Source organism: Erigeron canadensis, chromosome 4 (assembly GCF_010389155.1).
Source record: "Erigeron canadensis isolate Cc75 chromosome 4, C_canadensis_v1, whole genome shotgun sequence".
Taxonomy (NCBI): Eukaryota; Viridiplantae; Streptophyta; class Magnoliopsida; order Asterales; family Asteraceae; genus Erigeron; species Erigeron canadensis.
Window position 1 is genome coordinate 31,714,368 of NC_057764.1, and position 18,393 is coordinate 31,732,760.

At 33.1% G+C, this 18,393-nt stretch overlaps 2 protein-coding genes and 1 long non-coding RNA gene across 3 annotated transcripts; 2 read left to right on the forward strand and 1 right to left on the reverse strand.

The window, feature by feature from the left end:
* Positions 1-297: 297 nt before the first annotated feature.
* Positions 298-2,458, forward strand: LOC122595095 (expansin-A1-like). The gene is made up of 3 exons (XM_043767400.1): positions 298-465; positions 1,032-1,344; positions 1,750-2,458. The coding sequence occupies exons 1-3, from the start codon at positions 333-335 to the stop codon at positions 2,054-2,056; spliced, it is 753 nt and encodes a 250-aa protein (XP_043623335.1). The 5' UTR covers positions 298-332; the 3' UTR covers positions 2,057-2,458.
* A 10,766-nt stretch (positions 2,459-13,224) lies between these two features.
* Positions 13,225-15,955, forward strand: LOC122598018 (transcription factor MYB117-like). The gene is made up of 3 exons (XM_043770623.1): positions 13,225-13,678; positions 14,411-14,776; positions 15,364-15,955. Exons 1-3 carry the CDS (start codon positions 13,225-13,227, stop codon positions 15,720-15,722), a joined length of 1,179 nt encoding a protein of 392 aa, XP_043626558.1. The 3' UTR covers positions 15,723-15,955.
* Positions 15,956-17,028: 1,073 nt separating this feature from the next.
* Positions 17,029-18,393, reverse strand: LOC122598345. Its single transcript, XR_006323598.1, has 2 exons — positions 18,214-18,393; positions 17,029-17,382 (listed from the first exon to the last, which is right to left on the reverse strand). It is a non-coding gene; the product is annotated as an uncharacterized LOC122598345 (long non-coding RNA).

Below are 18,393 nucleotides of genomic sequence, written 5' to 3' on the forward strand. Positions count from 1 at the left end.
CAACTTTTAGTAAGTAACGCCCAATAACGTACCATCTTTTGACTTCGAAGGAAAAAAAATTGATACGAATTAATCCTAACAATTAATTAGAGGAAATTTGAATTATTTTCAAGTTATATTTTGAATAAATACCCTTAAAATTTATATATATGTTTTTAAGTTAAATTTATCAAAGACGGCCCGCGACAACATTTTGAATATTTTGTATAGAGTGGGGTTCCTTTTAACCCTGGTTGCACAAACACTTCTATATATATGCTTCCTGGCTCAACCATTTTTATTCATCACACAATCTTTTACACACTCACACAACCACCCACATTTTCCTTAAAATGAATTCCATGGCTATTTTAGGGTTTTTGCTGGTGGGCTTTTTCTCCTTTGCTACCTCGGTTCATGGTGATGGTGGTTGGGTCAATGCCCATGCCACTTTTTACGGCGGTGGTGACGCTTCCGGCACAATGGGTACGTGTCCTTTTAATGTTAAGGGTATTTTTATCATTTTATAATTTCCCGTCGAGTATTTACAATTACTATCGATATTACGAAATAAATTACAACATTTGGGCCGTTCGTAATATAAAAAATAAAAAAATGCAACATTTTTTTTAAATAACGTTTTAGTAATTAGTATGATAGTAGTTAGAGTTAGCTTATAATGCAAATCACCTTAATGTAATTTTTCTCTTTTTTTTAAAATATATATTTGACTGTTTTATGTACTATTCTTCATATATATTTGTCACTATTTGTAATCTCATCTATTAAAGTAAATCATAAATAATTAATGTCATTTTAGTATAAGATCCTTACTTCAGACTACTTCCTTTTAACAAAAGGTTAAAAATTAAATTTTTAAATTTGATAAACATACGTATCCTCTAAATTTTACATAATCCACCTTTTCTTTACCTAACAAAGGTAACCCCTTAGTATAAATAGAAAAATATATATATTTTTTTAAACCATTTTTAATTTTGTTCTTAATACTAATTATGTTTTTTGTATTGTATGACATTTGGATCATATAGGTGGTGCATGTGGATATGGGAATTTATATAGTCAAGGGTATGGTACAAACACAGCAGCACTAAGTACTGCTCTGTTCAACAATGGTTTAAGCTGTGGTTCATGTTTTGAAATAAAGTGTGTGAATGACCATCAATGGTGTTTGCCTGGATCCATTAAGGTCACTGCCACTAACTTCTGCCCACCAAACAATGCCTTGCCTAGTAACAATGGTGGCTGGTGCAACCCTCCTAACCAACACTTTGATCTCTCCCAACCTGTCTTTCAACACATTGCTCAATACAAAGCTGGAATTGTCCCTGTTGCTTATAGAAGGTAATTAATCAAGAAAATTTGTATTTACCCAAAACAACCTTTACTCTTCAAAAGGGATATAATACTATTTTTACAAGGGGTATTTTGGTCATTAGCTATGATGGTTTCATTGAAGGCCTTTTTTGGTAAATTGACGGTTTCACTAATTTAGTGTTTGTTGTGATTAAAGAGAAACAAACTATAAGGTTGTTACAGGGGTATTTTAGTAATTTACCTATTTATATTGTCGATAACATTATCTAATCCTATTAGATTGTTTAAAAAAATTTGAATGCTAATTTTACTTATATTTTTTTTGTTAAAAAGGGTATTTAAGTAATTTACTGATTTATAAAGGTATCTTGGTTGTAGTATACTTTGGCAGTTTGGCATGATGATAATCTTTTTGTTTTTTGTTTAATACAGGGTGCCATGTGTGAGAAGGGGTGGAATCAGGTTCCAAATAAATGGTCATTCCTACTTCAATCTAGTGTTGATCACAAACGTGGGTGGTGCTGGTGATGTACATTCTGTATCTATTAAAGGTTCAAAGACTGGTTGGCAACAAATGTCAAGAAACTGGGGTCAAAATTGGCAATCCAATACTTATCTCAACGGGCAGTCTCTCTCTTTTAAGGTCACCACTAGTGATGGTAAGACTGTGGTATCCAACAATGTTGTTCCTGCTGGTTGGTCTTTTGGTCAGACTTTCACGGGTGCCCAATTCCGATGAAATGACGTTTTTACCCTTTATATTGGGGGTAGGTATTATTAGCAACTACAATAGGTACAATGACTAGAGACTTGTTTTGGAAAAGGTCTTTTTAGTCATTTTGTTTTTTTTAAGGGTGACCAGTTACCACATATTAGTAAGTTTGGTACCCTGTTTGGTTTTGGGGTTTAGGTTGTGTTTGGTGTTCAAGGGCAGTGGTGGTATTTTACACCCGCCAAGGTAGTGTTAATCGACGTTTTTGCCCTTTATTTGGGAAACTATGGTTTGGTTATATGTGTGAGGTGTCTTGTTTGCTGTGGTCTTTACTTTGTAGTTTACTTCTCTTGCTTTAAGAGTCAAAGATGTAAATTTACTCTTTTTTTATTAGTAATGGAAGGTGACTACACTACTATATTTAATGCATTTGTACAATTGTTATAAAATTTCGATTAGTTTTCTTCTCGTTTGGATTAGTTTATTTAAAGACATGCTTTATTTTAAACAGTTTTGTTATGTACTCCGCCTTATCATGCTAAACGTCACACAATATAGTTTTGGTTTTATACATGTTTTATCATCACTAATGGTAGGGGTTTCACTTAAGAGACACTATGTATCAGGTTCGAAACCAACTGGTACCTATATTAATTTATTTAAAGGGAAGTTTACCGATAAAAGGATGCCACCATATATGACGCATGGTAGTTGTATAATGCACACTGTTCCTCTTTACGGACATGCTAATTCCGGTGGTTTCGGCAACAAATTAGCTTTCTAGAAAAAACCTCACAAAAACCTATCTAAAATTTAAGCCTTTAATCCTATAAGTAGAACCCTGTTATCTTATAACTTAAGCATGGGTTTTTCCTTTTAAATGATTCAACCCTTAACTGATATGTTTAACCCATGTTTAAGAGGGTACGTTTTTTTTTTTTAGAACTCACTGAATGGGTTTGGAAGTGAGCGCGTTCTAGTCTTCTAGATGTTTCTTTTGAATCTTTAGACTTAGTTAAATTGGTCAAATAGAACTTGTGCCTAGAGATTTGTAAATATGGTCAACAAGATCAGTTTTATTACTTTTATATGAGGTCTGTGTAAGACCTAAAGGTAACTTAGGAAACAGTGGAATGCTTCAATAGTTCAATCCCGGAAATAAAAAGAATCTTTGACCCAATATTCCATTTTCCAACCATATATTCATCAAAAAATATTACTATTATTCTTGTACAGTCGTGTCATGTATCATTTGTTGTACTTTGTTTAAACTTTATAGAAGCTTTTTTTTTTTTTTTTAAAGTTAACTAGTATTATTCACGTCAAAAACGTCGCCACACCCAAATCCAAATAGGGTGTCGTTTTCCAAATCGGGTGTGAAGGACACCGATACAAATATATATTTACATATCAATATTGAATTGATTCCAATTTTACCAATTTATACTATGCTTCCTAACTCTATTCTTGTACTAAAGAAACTACTAGTCTTGATATCTTGGAATATCTTTTCCATGTAGACCGAGTCTTCATTGATTCTTCTACCGTTCCTTACCTGCCAAATGCATTAACATGCAATGAGAATAATTCCTTTGAAAATCATTTTAGTAATTTTTCCAAGCTTCATGAATTCTTCAATACAAATGATATCTTTTCCTGAGAAAATAAAAAAGCGGGTTAACCTTACACCAAATGCCAATTCAATACCAAATCGCGCCATAGCCACTTCACATGAACACATGAATCACATGAACACATGATGTGTTCAATCGTCTCTTCCATCCCTTCACAAAGTAAGCAATCCACGTTATTAAAGGCGATGTTCCTGTTTTGAAGGGCTACCATTGTTAGGATTTGATCCATGGCCACCCTCCACATGAATAAGTTACAATCCCTAGTGACCCATTTGATCCATTTAAAAAACCGAAAAGTCACCACAACTCACACCATTCATAAACAATTTTTAAATTTCTTTCACCGAGAAAGCCTTATCTTTCTCTCCAACCAAATCCATCTATCCACTAAGGGCGATCCCATCTAACAAATTATTAAGATTACCCATTTTCATTAATTCCTCAGCTGAATAAGGGCCTCTGACCCACTTATATGCATTCCCAAACTTCCTTTCAGAATCACATAATCGATCCTTGATGCACACTTTCTTATCTTTCTCCAATTTAAACAAGCAAGAAAAATTTTCTTTTAAAGGTTCATCACATGCCCATATGTCGATGCAAAATCTTATCCTTGAGCCGTTTTTGACCACCTTTTTTAAGAGTCCGTTAATGTCCATTCCAGCAACCTTTACCTTACTTATTGCGATTACAATGTTTTTCCACACCCCCGTTATAGATAAATTGATTGGCAAAGGTACCCAACATCGTATCGTGTTATGGATAGCATCGATCACCTTTTCCATAAAGCTTTGTCTTCGTCTCTATATCTCCAAAGCCATCTTGAAAGGAGAGCTAGATTTGACTATCTTAATTTGGTTAAACCCAATCCCCCCGATTTGGTAGGAGATGTCACCAGATCCCAAGCCACCCAGTGAACCTTTCTATCAATCCCCGAACCATTCCAGGGAAACCTACGTGTAATGGTTTCTAATTTATTCACCATCGTCTCCGGGACTTTGAAGAGCGAAAAAACATGAGTCGGGAGACTTTCAAGGACCGATTTGATGACAGTTATTCTTCCAGCCAGCGACAAGCAATGTGATTTCCACAAAGCCAATCTAGATTTGAATATCTCAAACATAAAGTCCCAACTCGCTACTTTGTTCATGTTACCTCCGATCCTTATTCCCAGGTGTTTTTAAAATTTCATGCTCTTTTATTAGATATGTCATTCGATATACTTTCGACGAATTTTAAATCCGAGTATGGATCCCGTACGGCTAAGGCATTTGGCTATTACACTCTATGACTTATCACCTTCTATGACCTATCACGCCGACCATTTCACCGCCGCATTGCGCGGGTACTATTGCTTTTTTTATATAATAAAGGAAAAAGCCCCTATGTTGAAAGTTACATTGAGAAAATGTCTAAACTATCCTCCTCATGAAAAACTACCCTGAATCTAGAACATGATAGCTATCAAAACTCTATTTTTCACACATACCGACTCCCTTACATGATTTCACACACATCTTTCACACACAAATCTGTACTATGATATCCGCTGCAATGTGCGGATGTCATGTTAGTATATTTAAATAAGTTGGCTTAAGATGATATTTGAAAAACTAATTGTAAATTATTATTAAGAATACGTGTCTTTGTCACTAATCGCTCATTGCAACTTGTCCATGCATATAAACCAAAAAATGAGTCTAGTTTTATCTTTGAACTCTGAACCTGATTATGTGGAGAATATCACAAAGAATTATTATTAAACTGAAGACAAAGATGTTGGACCACGTAATGTAGTTTTTGTAATTTGTATCGTAGCAGTTAACCTCTCTCTGTCTATATATGGTCTATGAAATGAAATATGAAGCCGGCACATAATATATCTATTATCTAGGGTTAGATGGTTTTTCTTAAACCTTTTTAGTATGGGCTAGTTGCATTTGGGCTGCTGGTAACTTTTTGCCGGGCTTTCTCAAACTTTCATCCTTCCTTATACCAATTTTTTTTTTCCCGGGGCTAATGGGCCTATGGGCTATGGCTGCATGGTTTTGTTTTGCTTTTAAATAATATTTTGTGGTTTTATTTTTTAATGGTGTTTAATTTTGTTCTTTGTTCTCTGTTATTTTACTTATATTTATAATTTATTCATTTTTTTTAAAATAAAAGGGAGATTTAAAGATACGACATCTTGTGATTAGGAAAGGTATTAGCTCCTAACCACGAAGGCACTAACCCACCGTTATAATAGTTACAAACTTATATTAGGCTTTCTGACTTAACTAATTAATTAAAGGGAAAACCTTTTGTTGATTTGATTTTGATCGAGTGTTTTCATTTAATATAGTTTTTATTTCTACATCAACTAGTCTGAATAATGGCAGTAAGGCACCATTGTTTAACCTCAACGGCAACAACAACTATGGCTTTGATGTAACCATTGACAAATTTAGTCCATACTCCATACTCGTTTGATACGCTATTAAAGTCATAATAATAATTATAAAAAGAAAAAAGTGAGTATGGGGCTGTTATACATCCAATTTGGGTGAAAAACCCCTCACATACTAATATTTCAATAAATGTTCGGCCCCCTGATTTTTATGGTTTAAAAAAAGGTATGTGAGAGGTTTTTTACCCAACTCAGGTACTAAAATACAAAATGATCTATCTGAACAATCAAGTTTGAGATAATGATTGATCGATAAAACAGTTGTCTTGGTTGCATGTCTCATATATTTGATGACAGAATTGCAGGTTTAACGATGGCAATGTACGTTTCTTGGTAATTATTGGTCGTTGAGAAAGTAACGTCCACATCAACTCTTTCGTCCGCTTATAGTTTAAGATATGCTTTTTGTAGATTAGGAGCTATTAGCATATATATCACCCCACCACGACTGCAAACAAAATCCAACATTCTAATATTTGTTGCCATAATCATTATCCAAATTGTTATATCGATCCTCATATGAACTTTTGGTGGAACATGATCGTCATACATATTATTATTATTGAAAGTTGTTAGGAATCATGAAAATCAAATTTTTTTTTGAACAACGAGTTAGTATTTAGCGGTTAGCATTCGAAACACCACAGTGACATCTGATTGGGTAGTATGCGGTGCTCGAACCACGCATGCCTGAGATGAAACCCAGGACTCTCGAAACCTCCCCCCTCCCTCCCCCCCTCTCTTAATAATCCACTTCTACAAATATAGGAAGTGAAATTCGGGTAGATTTTCCTATAGTCAAAGACCTTACCCATGGGCCACCAACTCATTGGCTCATGAAAATCATCTTACATTAATGTATATATATGTATACTTGTACTTATGAATATTTACGAATTAATTTTATCATATGATCCAATGTTCAAACATTTTATTTTATTTGTTTTACTAGAAGCAACTTCAATATAAGTTTTTAAATAAAATAAAGTATATAATGCTTGACCTCAGAAGTCATGGGCTAAGTTTATCGGGTTGAATGTTGTCAAGCTATTAAATTGGGCCATATACCATCTAGCAGGGGTTAAGTTCATGGGTTTAAATTATCGGGTTAAGTTCATGTTCATCTAGTGAATAAAGTTATATAGCCCTGGAGGCCTGGAAGAACATACATTAAAGCTCCAAGCTCTTGTATTTATTGTATACCATAATATCAACAAAGGAACATATTACTGTCAGAGTTTATTGAAACATTGAGATCCAATAAAGATGCAGATGAATGATGCGTGAACAACATTGTCTCATAAGCAAACATTAAAACAAATTTGAGTTAATAAAATGGAATAGGCAATCCCATGTGACACCTTAGATTTTGTCTTGTTCACTACAATTGCCTGCCAGGGAGATATCTTCATCATTATGATGTATGTCTCATTTCATATGCCTCCAAACCAGATTCTCATCTAACTTTTCTTTCAACTGGGCCTACGCATACAAAACAAAACTTACGGTTCGTTCGTGTTATGCCGTAAGATTATTTACTATGGATACGGACAACGGTAGATATATCGTTAGTCATGACAACCCCACATAAACGATAAAACATTAGGCGCAAGAGTGTAGTAGGCAAATTTTATCGGCTAAAAGGATCGGCTAGAATTGGCTATCTGGCATGCCTATAGCACATGCATTGACAAGTTTTGGCTAATTACATTGGCAAATTACATCGGCTAGTTTTGACCGATGCTAGTGAACATTGAGAGCTTCTTTCATGAACATTTGTTTTTTGTCTTCTTCCTTTGGCAAGCATTGGCAAGGATTGACAAGTTTTGGCAACTATACCATGCTTTTTGGCAAGAAATCAGCTAGTACACATGGCAAGCTCCTATAGGTCACAAATTTGCCAAAGAGCCACAAAATTGGCACTACACCGTTGCCTCTTATATTCTAGTTTTTTTTATATGTTTATATAATTAAAGGTAAATGAGAACTTATTTAATTTTGTAATTTAATTTTAGGCTTATAATCTTATGAAAATTAAATGATAACCCTAGATAGAAAATTCTAACTCCATCATTAGATGCGTGTTTGGTAACCTAAAAGTAAGATAATGAGAATGAGATTTGGGTTTGAAAAAACATGCATAAATTTTTTGCGTTTCATACTCATCTTTTATTCCAATTTTAATAAACAAAAGTTATACTATCATTTTCATTTAAGGTTTTCATTCAATTACCTTTTTTCATCATTTCAATTCTATTATTGTTTGAACCACTGGGTAATAGCACAGTGGCCACCAGCCACTACTTCTCAGAAGATCCTAGGTTCGAATCTTGCTAAAGACAAAATTTAAGATAATCAGGAGATTATTAAGTAGTTGAGATTCACCTGGATACCAGCCTGATTAGGAATTAGTGGGTACTAAATGGTACATGAGATCATGAGGTTCTCATCCAATTACCTTTTTTTCCATCATTTCAATGCTTGTATTCCTGTTTCTTAAACACTTAAACCAAACACATATAATAATATTAAGGTTGTGTGATTTTTCTTATATGATATCTTAACTGTGTTTAAGTCTATTTGGTTTTCAGATAATTTTCGGCATTCAACTTTACATTTTGGGACATTGTACCTTTTACAAATTTTCTTTTCACAGTAAATTTTTTGTGTATTTGGCTGTTTTAATTTTGTAAATTTCAAGGTGGAAAAAACAAAGATTGATGACGTTTCATAAACAAAAACATGATATATGGAGACTTAATAGAACTTTTGCATCAAATAAAAATCATATATTGGTCCTCTTTTTACAATCCATCACCCACAATCCACTTGGTCTTTCTTTGATTCTATACCGTAAAAACATCCAAATTATTGGACTCGCATTGTACTGCATAACATGTCGCATAGTCTTGTTAAAAAGTCAGCGAATTTCTTCCGCTTAGGTTAAAGGGTATGGGACTATCCGGCGGGGTGGGTGGCAACCTTAGGCCATCATGCCGCCAGCTACACCCCCACCTGGCGTTCTCTTTTCTTCCAAACGGCTTGGTGAGGTCGCTTAAAACAATTGCTTTTTACTAGTGGGATTGGTCAAATGTTAGTTATTGCCATGTGTTGTAAGATGCTCTATTTTATCAAGATATTCCATTTTCACACTTTTGGGTGACCATCTTGGAGTGTGATATGACGCCACATGGCATAAATACCCATAATTAAGGAAACCTACATACACAATGGAGTCTTGTAAACGGTCAGGGACCTACTTGATTGGTTACGGTTTTGGTAAACGTTTGTAACCACATTGGAGTAGAGGATAATTACCTGAATCCAAGCTGACCAGTTACCATCCCATTGGATACTAGTATATAATCACATTTAAGAAATTTCTATAGTTGTGTTTAAACTCAAATAATTCTTTGAATAGTAATTGGTTAAAATATAAAAAGATGAAACAACAAATGGTGGTTTCAAAATTAAAAAGATGTGGCCAAATTTCAAAGCTATTGACCAAAGCCTGAAATTGCAGTCGAAAATCAAATGCAGCCGTACATATTCCTGATGTTTGTTAATTTCTAGTCCGTGATAACTAGTTATCTTCCAATATACGACTATTTAAATCACTACGGGCAGTACTCGTATGTATCGGCCGGTATTACCGATAATATTAATTACCGGTTGATCGCCTGTACAACTACCCCGATATTTTGTCAAGTATTTTCATTGATTATTACTGTCGGTACTATAAAACTGTTTTTTTTCCCTCATTTTATTTTTTTGAATTTTTTTATGATACTTTAATGTTAAATTTGTTGTTTGTAAATTTTAAACCTTATATTTTATTATGAAATATCTATTTGGTATTTGTTTTATTTTTAAGCGGATTGTAATTGCATTTTGACGCATATATATATAATATTAAAATTAATCATACTAGTAATATTGGATACCACATCGGTACGACTAAAAAACCGACATTTAAAACATGGGAAGTGATATATTTACAGCTACTTTTAACCATCTACAACAATACATGCATTGTACAATTGTATACTGTGTTGTAAAGTTTATACAATTATTGTAGATGGTTAAAAAGTGATGTAGATTTATCAATCCCCTTAAAACATTAACTACGAATACTAGTTTTCTTACATATCATTGAAAATACAATACTATATATTAACGTTTTGAAACATTGTCCAACTATATATTCTTTATCAAGATTATTAATGGAAATATGAAAAAATTTCTAACTATTCTAAAACAAGGTTTAAAGCTTCGGAGGGGATTTTCTTAAGTTATCCTAACATGACATGTTATGGTAATCTGTTATCCCTTCAAAGTACGGTCTAGATGTCCAATTTCCTTTTTGAGTCTTTTATCATCACCTCCCGTTTAACGGTATATCGGGAATAAAAAAAAAACAAGGATGACGCTGCCACATGTCGCTACATATTAATATCCCATATATATATATATATATATATATATATATATATATATATATATATATATATATATGACTAGTCGACTACACCCTTACACCCTTTTATCCTTACCTGACTTTTATCCTTACCTGACTGCAACCCTCAAGAGCCAAGATGCTGTTTTCTTTTCTATGCTAGGCAGATTTGTAAGCATATTTTTTAACCCCACACGCTTACATCTCACTTTTACTTCTATTATTACTGTGTGCTGAAAGAAAGATACCAGCAAATCCCTATTCACTTACACACACGTGTAATTGTGTAAAATATCAGATCACGTACAATTTGTCGTTATCATGCATACAGATTTTTAATCATATATATATATATATATAGGAGGGATTATTTGAGAACTCCTAAAAAAAAAAACTCAAGAACTCCTTTACACCCTTGGATCAAAGAAAATGGATGGACAAAATTAAAAATAAAAAAACTCCTCTCAACACTAGAGGGGTATTTTCGTCAGCTCTTTTTTTTTTCTCTTTCTTACTTTAATATAATTCTATCTAATTCACTAAAAAACTTTTATCTCACAAACCGTAAATCATTAGACGAAAAGAAAAGCATGGGTAGTCTTAGAATTTCATCCTCTTTCATTAGAGATGCGATTCGATATACTTTTGACGACTTTTTAAATTTCGTTTTTTTTCCATCACGTTCATCTTACACATGTGTAAGTTGTACTTACCCATGGGCAAGTTGTACTTACCCCTAATACATCTCGCTCTAGGGTTTAGGGTTTGAAGGTCGAGGGTTAGCCGTAACCCTCGGGCTTCAAATCCTAAACCCTAGAGTGTGAACCCTCATCCTTTTTAGGTTTTTAAGGTTTAACATTTAAGGTTTAGATTTTTCAGGGTTTTTAGAAAGTAGCTTCCCCCCCGGATTAGAAATTAAGCTTTAGGGTTTAGCATTTAGGGTTTTACAATACGTCCTCATCTTTTTTGAACTTTATAAGTAACTTACCCATGTGTAGGTTGTACTTACCCATGGGCAGGTTGTACTTACGCATGGGCAGGTTATACAACTCACTAATTCTAGGTCTTTCCTACACATGTGTATGTTGTACTTACACAAGTGTAGGATGAACGTGATGAAAAAAAAAGAAATTTAAAAAGTCGTCAAAAGTATATCGAATCGCATCTCTAATGAAAGAGGACGAAATTTCAAGACTACCTATGCTTTTTTTTTCCGTCTAACGATGTACGGTTTGTGAGATAAAAGTTTTTTAATGATTTAGATATTTTTTGATTTAATAAGAGGAGAGAGAAAGAGAGTGCTGGACAACTTTTTTAATAATGACAAACATGTCCTTCTTGATCTTGATGAATGGAGAGCTGAGATTGGTTCTCGCGTTCTTTTTTTTAGTGGTTCTCAAAATAACTCACCCCTATATATATATATATATAATGAACTAGCTACTACATTTATAATTGTACGAAACTACTATATGATTACGGACGACGTTAATTTGTATTTTTGTTTACGATCGAGTTGCTGAAAATAAGAAATTAATTTCTGATAACATTAACTAGCTTCGTTCTTTAAAGGGTTTAGTATCTGGAAATGTAAGTAACTTTTACATTTTGTCTATTATGTGAATATAACTTTCATTTGGTTTATTGTATGTAATCAACCCGTCAAATTGAACGATTAATGTAAAAGTGTATACGTGACACATCATATGAGCTGCCACGTAGAAGTTTTTGATTGGTCAACCTTAAAATTTTACATTAATTGTTCAAGTTTAGCGGGGTAATTACATACAATGAACCAAATGAAAGTTACATTCACACAATAGAAAAAAGGTAAAAGTTACTTACACTTCTAGATACTTAACCCTTCTTTAAACCATCAAAAAGAGAGTTAACTATATATGAGATATATAAGTTTGCAAATTTGGTTTGAAATAATTAGATGTATATTTATTTGGCTAACCTTTAATGTTAATTAAAAAAAGGGAAATGCTAAATACAGTCCTAAGAGATATATTTAACGTGCATAAAAAAACTTATACCTTTCATATTAAAAGCCCGCCCTGGCGCCCTTGATTTTTATGATAAATGTACAAACAATTTATGCATCTTAAACACAGCCTACGGGCTGTATTTGACAAACCCCTTAGAAAAAATGAATATGTAAATGGGAAAATAAATGGAAGTGACAGAATCTTTTGGCAACATGGGTAAGTTATTTCTAACAGTAGCTAAAAACGTCCAGACCCAAACTTACCAAAACTAATTACTGAAAGGAAAATGCTCTCATTCATTTCACCACCACGAGTATGGCAGAACACCAGCTACTCATGAGTAGTAGTGATTTATAACTTGTGTTTTTGAACCCCCCCTTTTTCTGTTTCTGTTTCTTTCCTCGATCTTCAAACTTCCACAAATCATTTCCATAATTTTCAATTCTCAACCAAAAGAAAGAGGAAGTTCATAAATCATAAATAATATCTCATCACTACAAAACCACTTACTCGTATTTTTTTTCTTGACATCACGTACTACATATATTTCAACATATGAACTATATATTGTTAATTACTGTCATCTAGCTTTATAATTTTCCTTCTTATCTATTTGTAGCTTAAATTAATTTAATTTCTTTAAAATTAATACTGTATGAAATATAATGGGCATGATCTTTGCAGACTCATTTGGTTCTTTGTCATTAATAAACAATGAAAGCCCTGCATTAAAGATCAATAATAATGATCATAATTTCATCTATGGTCATATGATGACAACCTCTTATTCATCTTCATCTAGTACTACAACCAATTATAATAATCATTCTACTACTTCAAGAAACTTTCATGAAAATGATCAAGATCATCATAGACATAATGATGAGGATCAGGATACTACAGAAGAAGATGAAGAACAACTTGACTTGAATCTTAGTACTAGTATTGGTCATGATCATCATCATAATGGTAAAATGAGACCATGTGAGCAGCAGTCAATTAAACCAAGTGCAAGAGGCCATTGGAGGCCTGCTGAAGATGCTAAGCTCAAAGACCTTGTTTCCCTTTATGGTCCCCAAAACTGGAACCTCATTGCTGAGAAACTTGGAGGCAGATCAGGTATACTTAAATTATGTCTTTGATAGATATATTTCAGCATTTTTTACACAAATCTTAAGACTTGTATTGTCTTATTTCTGGCCGATGTATTTTCTAGAAGCAGCCTCTCTAACGTAGGTAGAGAGATATGTCTCTGTCCATATCTAATTACTTATCATTGGTGTTGCCATCTTGCATTATTCTAGAGAAAAAAGGAGGTGATATGTTGCATAAAAATGCAAAGATTTGTGGGTGTATGAATAAAGTGAGGATTAATCTTTAATGTTTTTCCTCAAGACAAATTTGAGGATCACTGACATATAATTTGGTTCCTAGGTCTTGTTTCTAGTTATTTGAACTTTGTAAACTACAGTAAAATACTTATAAACCAAAATTTTTTTATCTTACAAAAAGCAAATGCGTGTTAGCCTTCTTGATGAATTCTAGATGAAAAAAATGAAACTTTGTGTAATTTGTCACACAAAAAGGTAAAAACTTTGTGGGTGTTTCAGAATTCCTCAATTCTTTATGTTTCCTAAAAAAGAAAGAAAAAAATTTTTGTGGGGATTGGAGCCTATATATCATGTTCATTTTCCAATGAAAAATATATATATGTGAGAATCATGAAACACATACTTTTAGTTTATTGATTCTTGTTACAACATCTTAATTTGTGCATTTTCTTGGTGAAAAGGCATGATCTTCAAGCTGATTATATTTTACTTGTTTTTTCTTGTGAATGAAACAAAAAAGGAAAGAGTTGCAGGTTGAGATGGTTCAACCAATTAGATCCAAGAATCAACAAAAAGTCATTCAGTGAAGAAGAGGAAGAAAGACTAATGACAGCACACAGGTTGTACGGAAACAAATGGGCATTAATAGCAAGACTGTTTCCAGGTAGAACTGATAATGCGGTCAAAAACCATTGGCATGTTATTATGGCTAGAAAGTATAGAGAGCAATCTAATGCTTATAGAAGAAGAAAGATGATGTTCCTCAGTCAAAGTCAAATGTCTGCAACTCAACCACCACCACAACAACTATCTGCAGCAGCCATTGGTTATGGACATTACAATGGTGGTATTCACCACCAACTACCATCTTATGGTGTAACATCTGGTCAGCTGTTTCCTTCTTTGAGTTTTTGGATTTTTGTTGCTTTTTGGTCATTAAATAATTTTACCCTTAAACTCCCTATAGTTCATGAATAGTATCCATAAAGTTATGCAATAAATGAAAACTTAGAACGCCTTCAATACAACTTGAAAAAAAAAAAAAACTAGAGCTTTCTTATAATCAAAGAGACTTGACATCATTTCATAAGAGTATAAAGGCACAAATATCAGATAAGTTATAATAGTTAGATCAAGTTTTTGAAAAGGTCTTGGATTGGAAGCGATTTTTGCTAGAAGTTTTTTATTAGATAAAAGTTAATCAGTAGAAATCTGACGTAAACAATGTTTAAGCCTTTTATATTGATTGTGGTGCTCATTATGGAAACAGTCTTTGGTAAAGGCAATATTGTCTACGTCTCACCTTCCTCGTACCCCGCTTGCAGGGATTGAGTTTTGTTGTTGTTGTTGATGTAGATTGATTGTGATGCTCTAACTAACTCCTGTAGTTCATTCTCTAATTTGTCACCCAACACTAATATATATAAACTCATTTGACATCAACTTAATTAGCTTTATAATTTCTATGTTTAGGTCCCCAATATAACACACAGTTGATGATGATGATGGGCATGAAAAACAATTCCACCAACCACAACATAATCACTTGGCCGGAAAACAATTCGCTATTAAACACATCTTGGATGATGATGATGATGCATACTACTACTACCAACTCTATGGATATCGACCTCCATCGTAATCATGGTCGATATGATCATGCAATGAACCAAGAGGACTGCTACAATCACCATTTTTACGACAGCAGTAGTAACAGCTACTCAACTACACAACCAGATCAAGCAGAGCATTACTATTCTGAAGCTATTAATGATAACATTTCATCACCATTATTTATAGACTTTCTAGGAGTTGGAACAATAAGTGAATAACTATATATCTAGCTAGCTATATATCACATTTGCTGCTGAAATCTTGAATGCAAGTAAATCTGCACTGTGCTGACTGTCTTGAATGAGTTGCTGGATGGACAGGAATTTAGAAGAACAGAAAATTAGTGAAACAAGTCAAGTAAATGTAAGGTTTGGTGCAATAAGTGAAAATTAAATTAAATTGTGCTGAATTTACTATTGCTTTTATGATTACCGTTGTTCTTTTCTAAGTACTCTTTAGAGTTTAGAGTGATGCATTTTGGACCAAATGGTAACAAACACAGCTATTTTAAAAATATTAATTTAGCAAATGTATTGAAACTTAGATTACTTCAAATTTCTTAAAGTGATAAAAGAAATGGAAATCACTTGTCATCGTTAGTAAACATCCTTAGAATAATCATCTTGAAAATGGCTCTTGACTATATTTCAATTCTTCGTTTTGCAGATCTTTCGTTAATATTAATCTGTTGCCCAGGATTGATTATAATAACAAGGTTTATAATTGAATAACTCAATTATATTCAATCTACTATACAATCTCTATACTAGTCTAAATTGACGGTTATTCTCTAACCATCATGTTGCTTCATCAACTATCTTGTCTCTTTACAAATCTTCTTATCTGTTGGTTGTGAGAGGCCCAAAATTGTTGGCCTCTTTTCTTAACATACACAAAACACAACGCTTCTTCTTTTTTTCTTTTTTTTTCATTTATACTTTATATATCTCTTAAGTCCTTAACTAATTATAATTTCCAACAATATTAGCTTACCTAGCTTTGTTGCCGGTAAATGGACTACTTTAACATTTATATGTGACATGCCATGCCCGTTTTAGCTTTTAGTGACACAAGGTACCTGTCGCGGGAAAATAAACACGTTTCCAAGATCATCATTCTGGCTATATGTTCAATCGGATTCATTTGAAGATGCAAATAATGTTCCTTTTTTATAAATAATTTTATGATTAGTACGTAGTATGCTAAAAACTATGCTGAAAATAATTAACATGAGTTTTTTCAATGAAACATCGGGTATCATAAGCTTCGAGTACGTACTAGACTTAATTTGATGATCAACTCTCCGTTTGACTCCATTACAGTATTATCCATTTCTTGTTTAGCTAGCTAGCTAGCTATAGCTAGCTATTCGTATACTTAATAGCCTGATAGAAAATTAGACGAAAATGGTATTTAAGAATAAAGATATACATATCGAAGTCAATTAAAAGATTCAATCGATCAGCTTGAAAACCAGAGTGTGTCAAAGTATTTAATTAGATTCACAAAAATGCAACTTATGCATAAAGAAAACAAGGTCACTCCATATAATTAATCACTAATGAGTAGTAGAATATGAACACTTTTGGAATCTTTTCACCTACTAATCACCATTTTCTCTCTAACTATATTGATACACTTTTTTTTTTCTTTGTTTCTTTAATTCCAATAAGCTAGGTCGACTAGTTTATTTTTTCTTTGATTACGCACAACAAAAGCTTCTCAAATTATCAACCTAGCTAATAAGGTTTCCAAGTTGATAGCAAGCTATGACATTTCGTGGAAGTTAATTGATCTTGACATGGCTGCAGGGTTGGCTCGCAAATTAGCCAACGCTTTTTTTCCAATCTCGTTTTCATCACCTTCGTATAGGAAGACCTAAAAACAAGGTTGACGTTTCAATCAAAGCAGGGTATAGAAAATTAATAGGATTATGACACAAATGATGCATGGTGTAATTAACTTGGTTGATTATAAGCCTATGAATAAAGTTAATTCAGACGTTAACGTATATGAAGTACAAATCGCAAAGGTGGTGTTTGACTTAGCTTAACTATTAAAAAGAGCGAGCTTATTCATTTTGTAAAAGACGTACACTTTTTAAGGAACTTTTAGAAAAAGCACATTCACTTTCTAAAACTTTCTAGATCACGTACTGGTAATTAAGTCTCTTCAATAAAGTGTTCGAATAAGCTTACTATATCTCGATAATACAGTAAGCTCGTAAGCTTCATTCATAAGCTATGTGACTCACCCTTATAACAATGAACGATACCGGCCAGGTGGCCGTATGATTTTCGTATTTGTGCTTTCACTAGACTATATATACTGGATATATACACAAGACTGTCTGTGCACGTTTTTGTCATCATTTTGTGATTAGCTAGGTGTTAGCAATGAAATTTCGTTAAATAAAGAAATAACAGCAAAGTTTTTTCATATATACGGAAATATGAGTGAGGTAAGATGTAAACAGTGAAGTTTGAGAGAACGCATCCACTCTAACATCAAAAACATAAAATATGATCACAAACTTACATTAAAAGGCCATATATACATATACATATCATACAAACACATATCTATATTAACTTATGAATCCAATCAAATCAAATCAAATCCCCACAATTAATAAAATCTAATACCAAACCTCTTCTAATTAAACAAGAAAGTGCATCAGATCATTGATCAAGTAGAATGAATTAATACCTGATGATGATGAGCCCCCTTAGAATTATACTTGCGTTGTTGGTCACCAGCTGATTGAATAGTCTTTCCCATAAGCTTAATCGTGGGTTCTTTCATATCCGACATATTTCTACTAAATAATTCTAGACTTGGGGTCTTTTTTTGTTTTTTACTTCTTTAAGAATGCATGAGTTTTTTGGT

Coding starts and splice junctions, on each gene's coding strand:
- LOC122595095 (XM_043767400.1), top strand. CDS start 333: ATGAATTCCATGGCTATTTTAGGGTTTTTGCTGGTGGGCTTTTTCTCC. Junction 466..1,031: donor TGACGCTTCCGGCACAATGG/GTACGTGTCCTT, acceptor TGGATCATATAG/GTGGTGCATGTGGATATGGG. Junction 1,345..1,749: donor GTCCCTGTTGCTTATAGAAG/GTAATTAATCAA, acceptor TGTTTAATACAG/GGTGCCATGTGTGAGAAGGG.
- LOC122598018 (XM_043770623.1), top strand. CDS start 13,225: ATGGGCATGATCTTTGCAGACTCATTTGGTTCTTTGTCATTAATAAAC. Junction 13,679..14,410: donor GAAACTTGGAGGCAGATCAG/GTATACTTAAAT, acceptor GAAACAAAAAAG/GAAAGAGTTGCAGGTTGAGA. Junction 14,777..15,363: donor ATCTTATGGTGTAACATCTG/GTCAGCTGTTTC, acceptor TTCTATGTTTAG/GTCCCCAATATAACACACAG.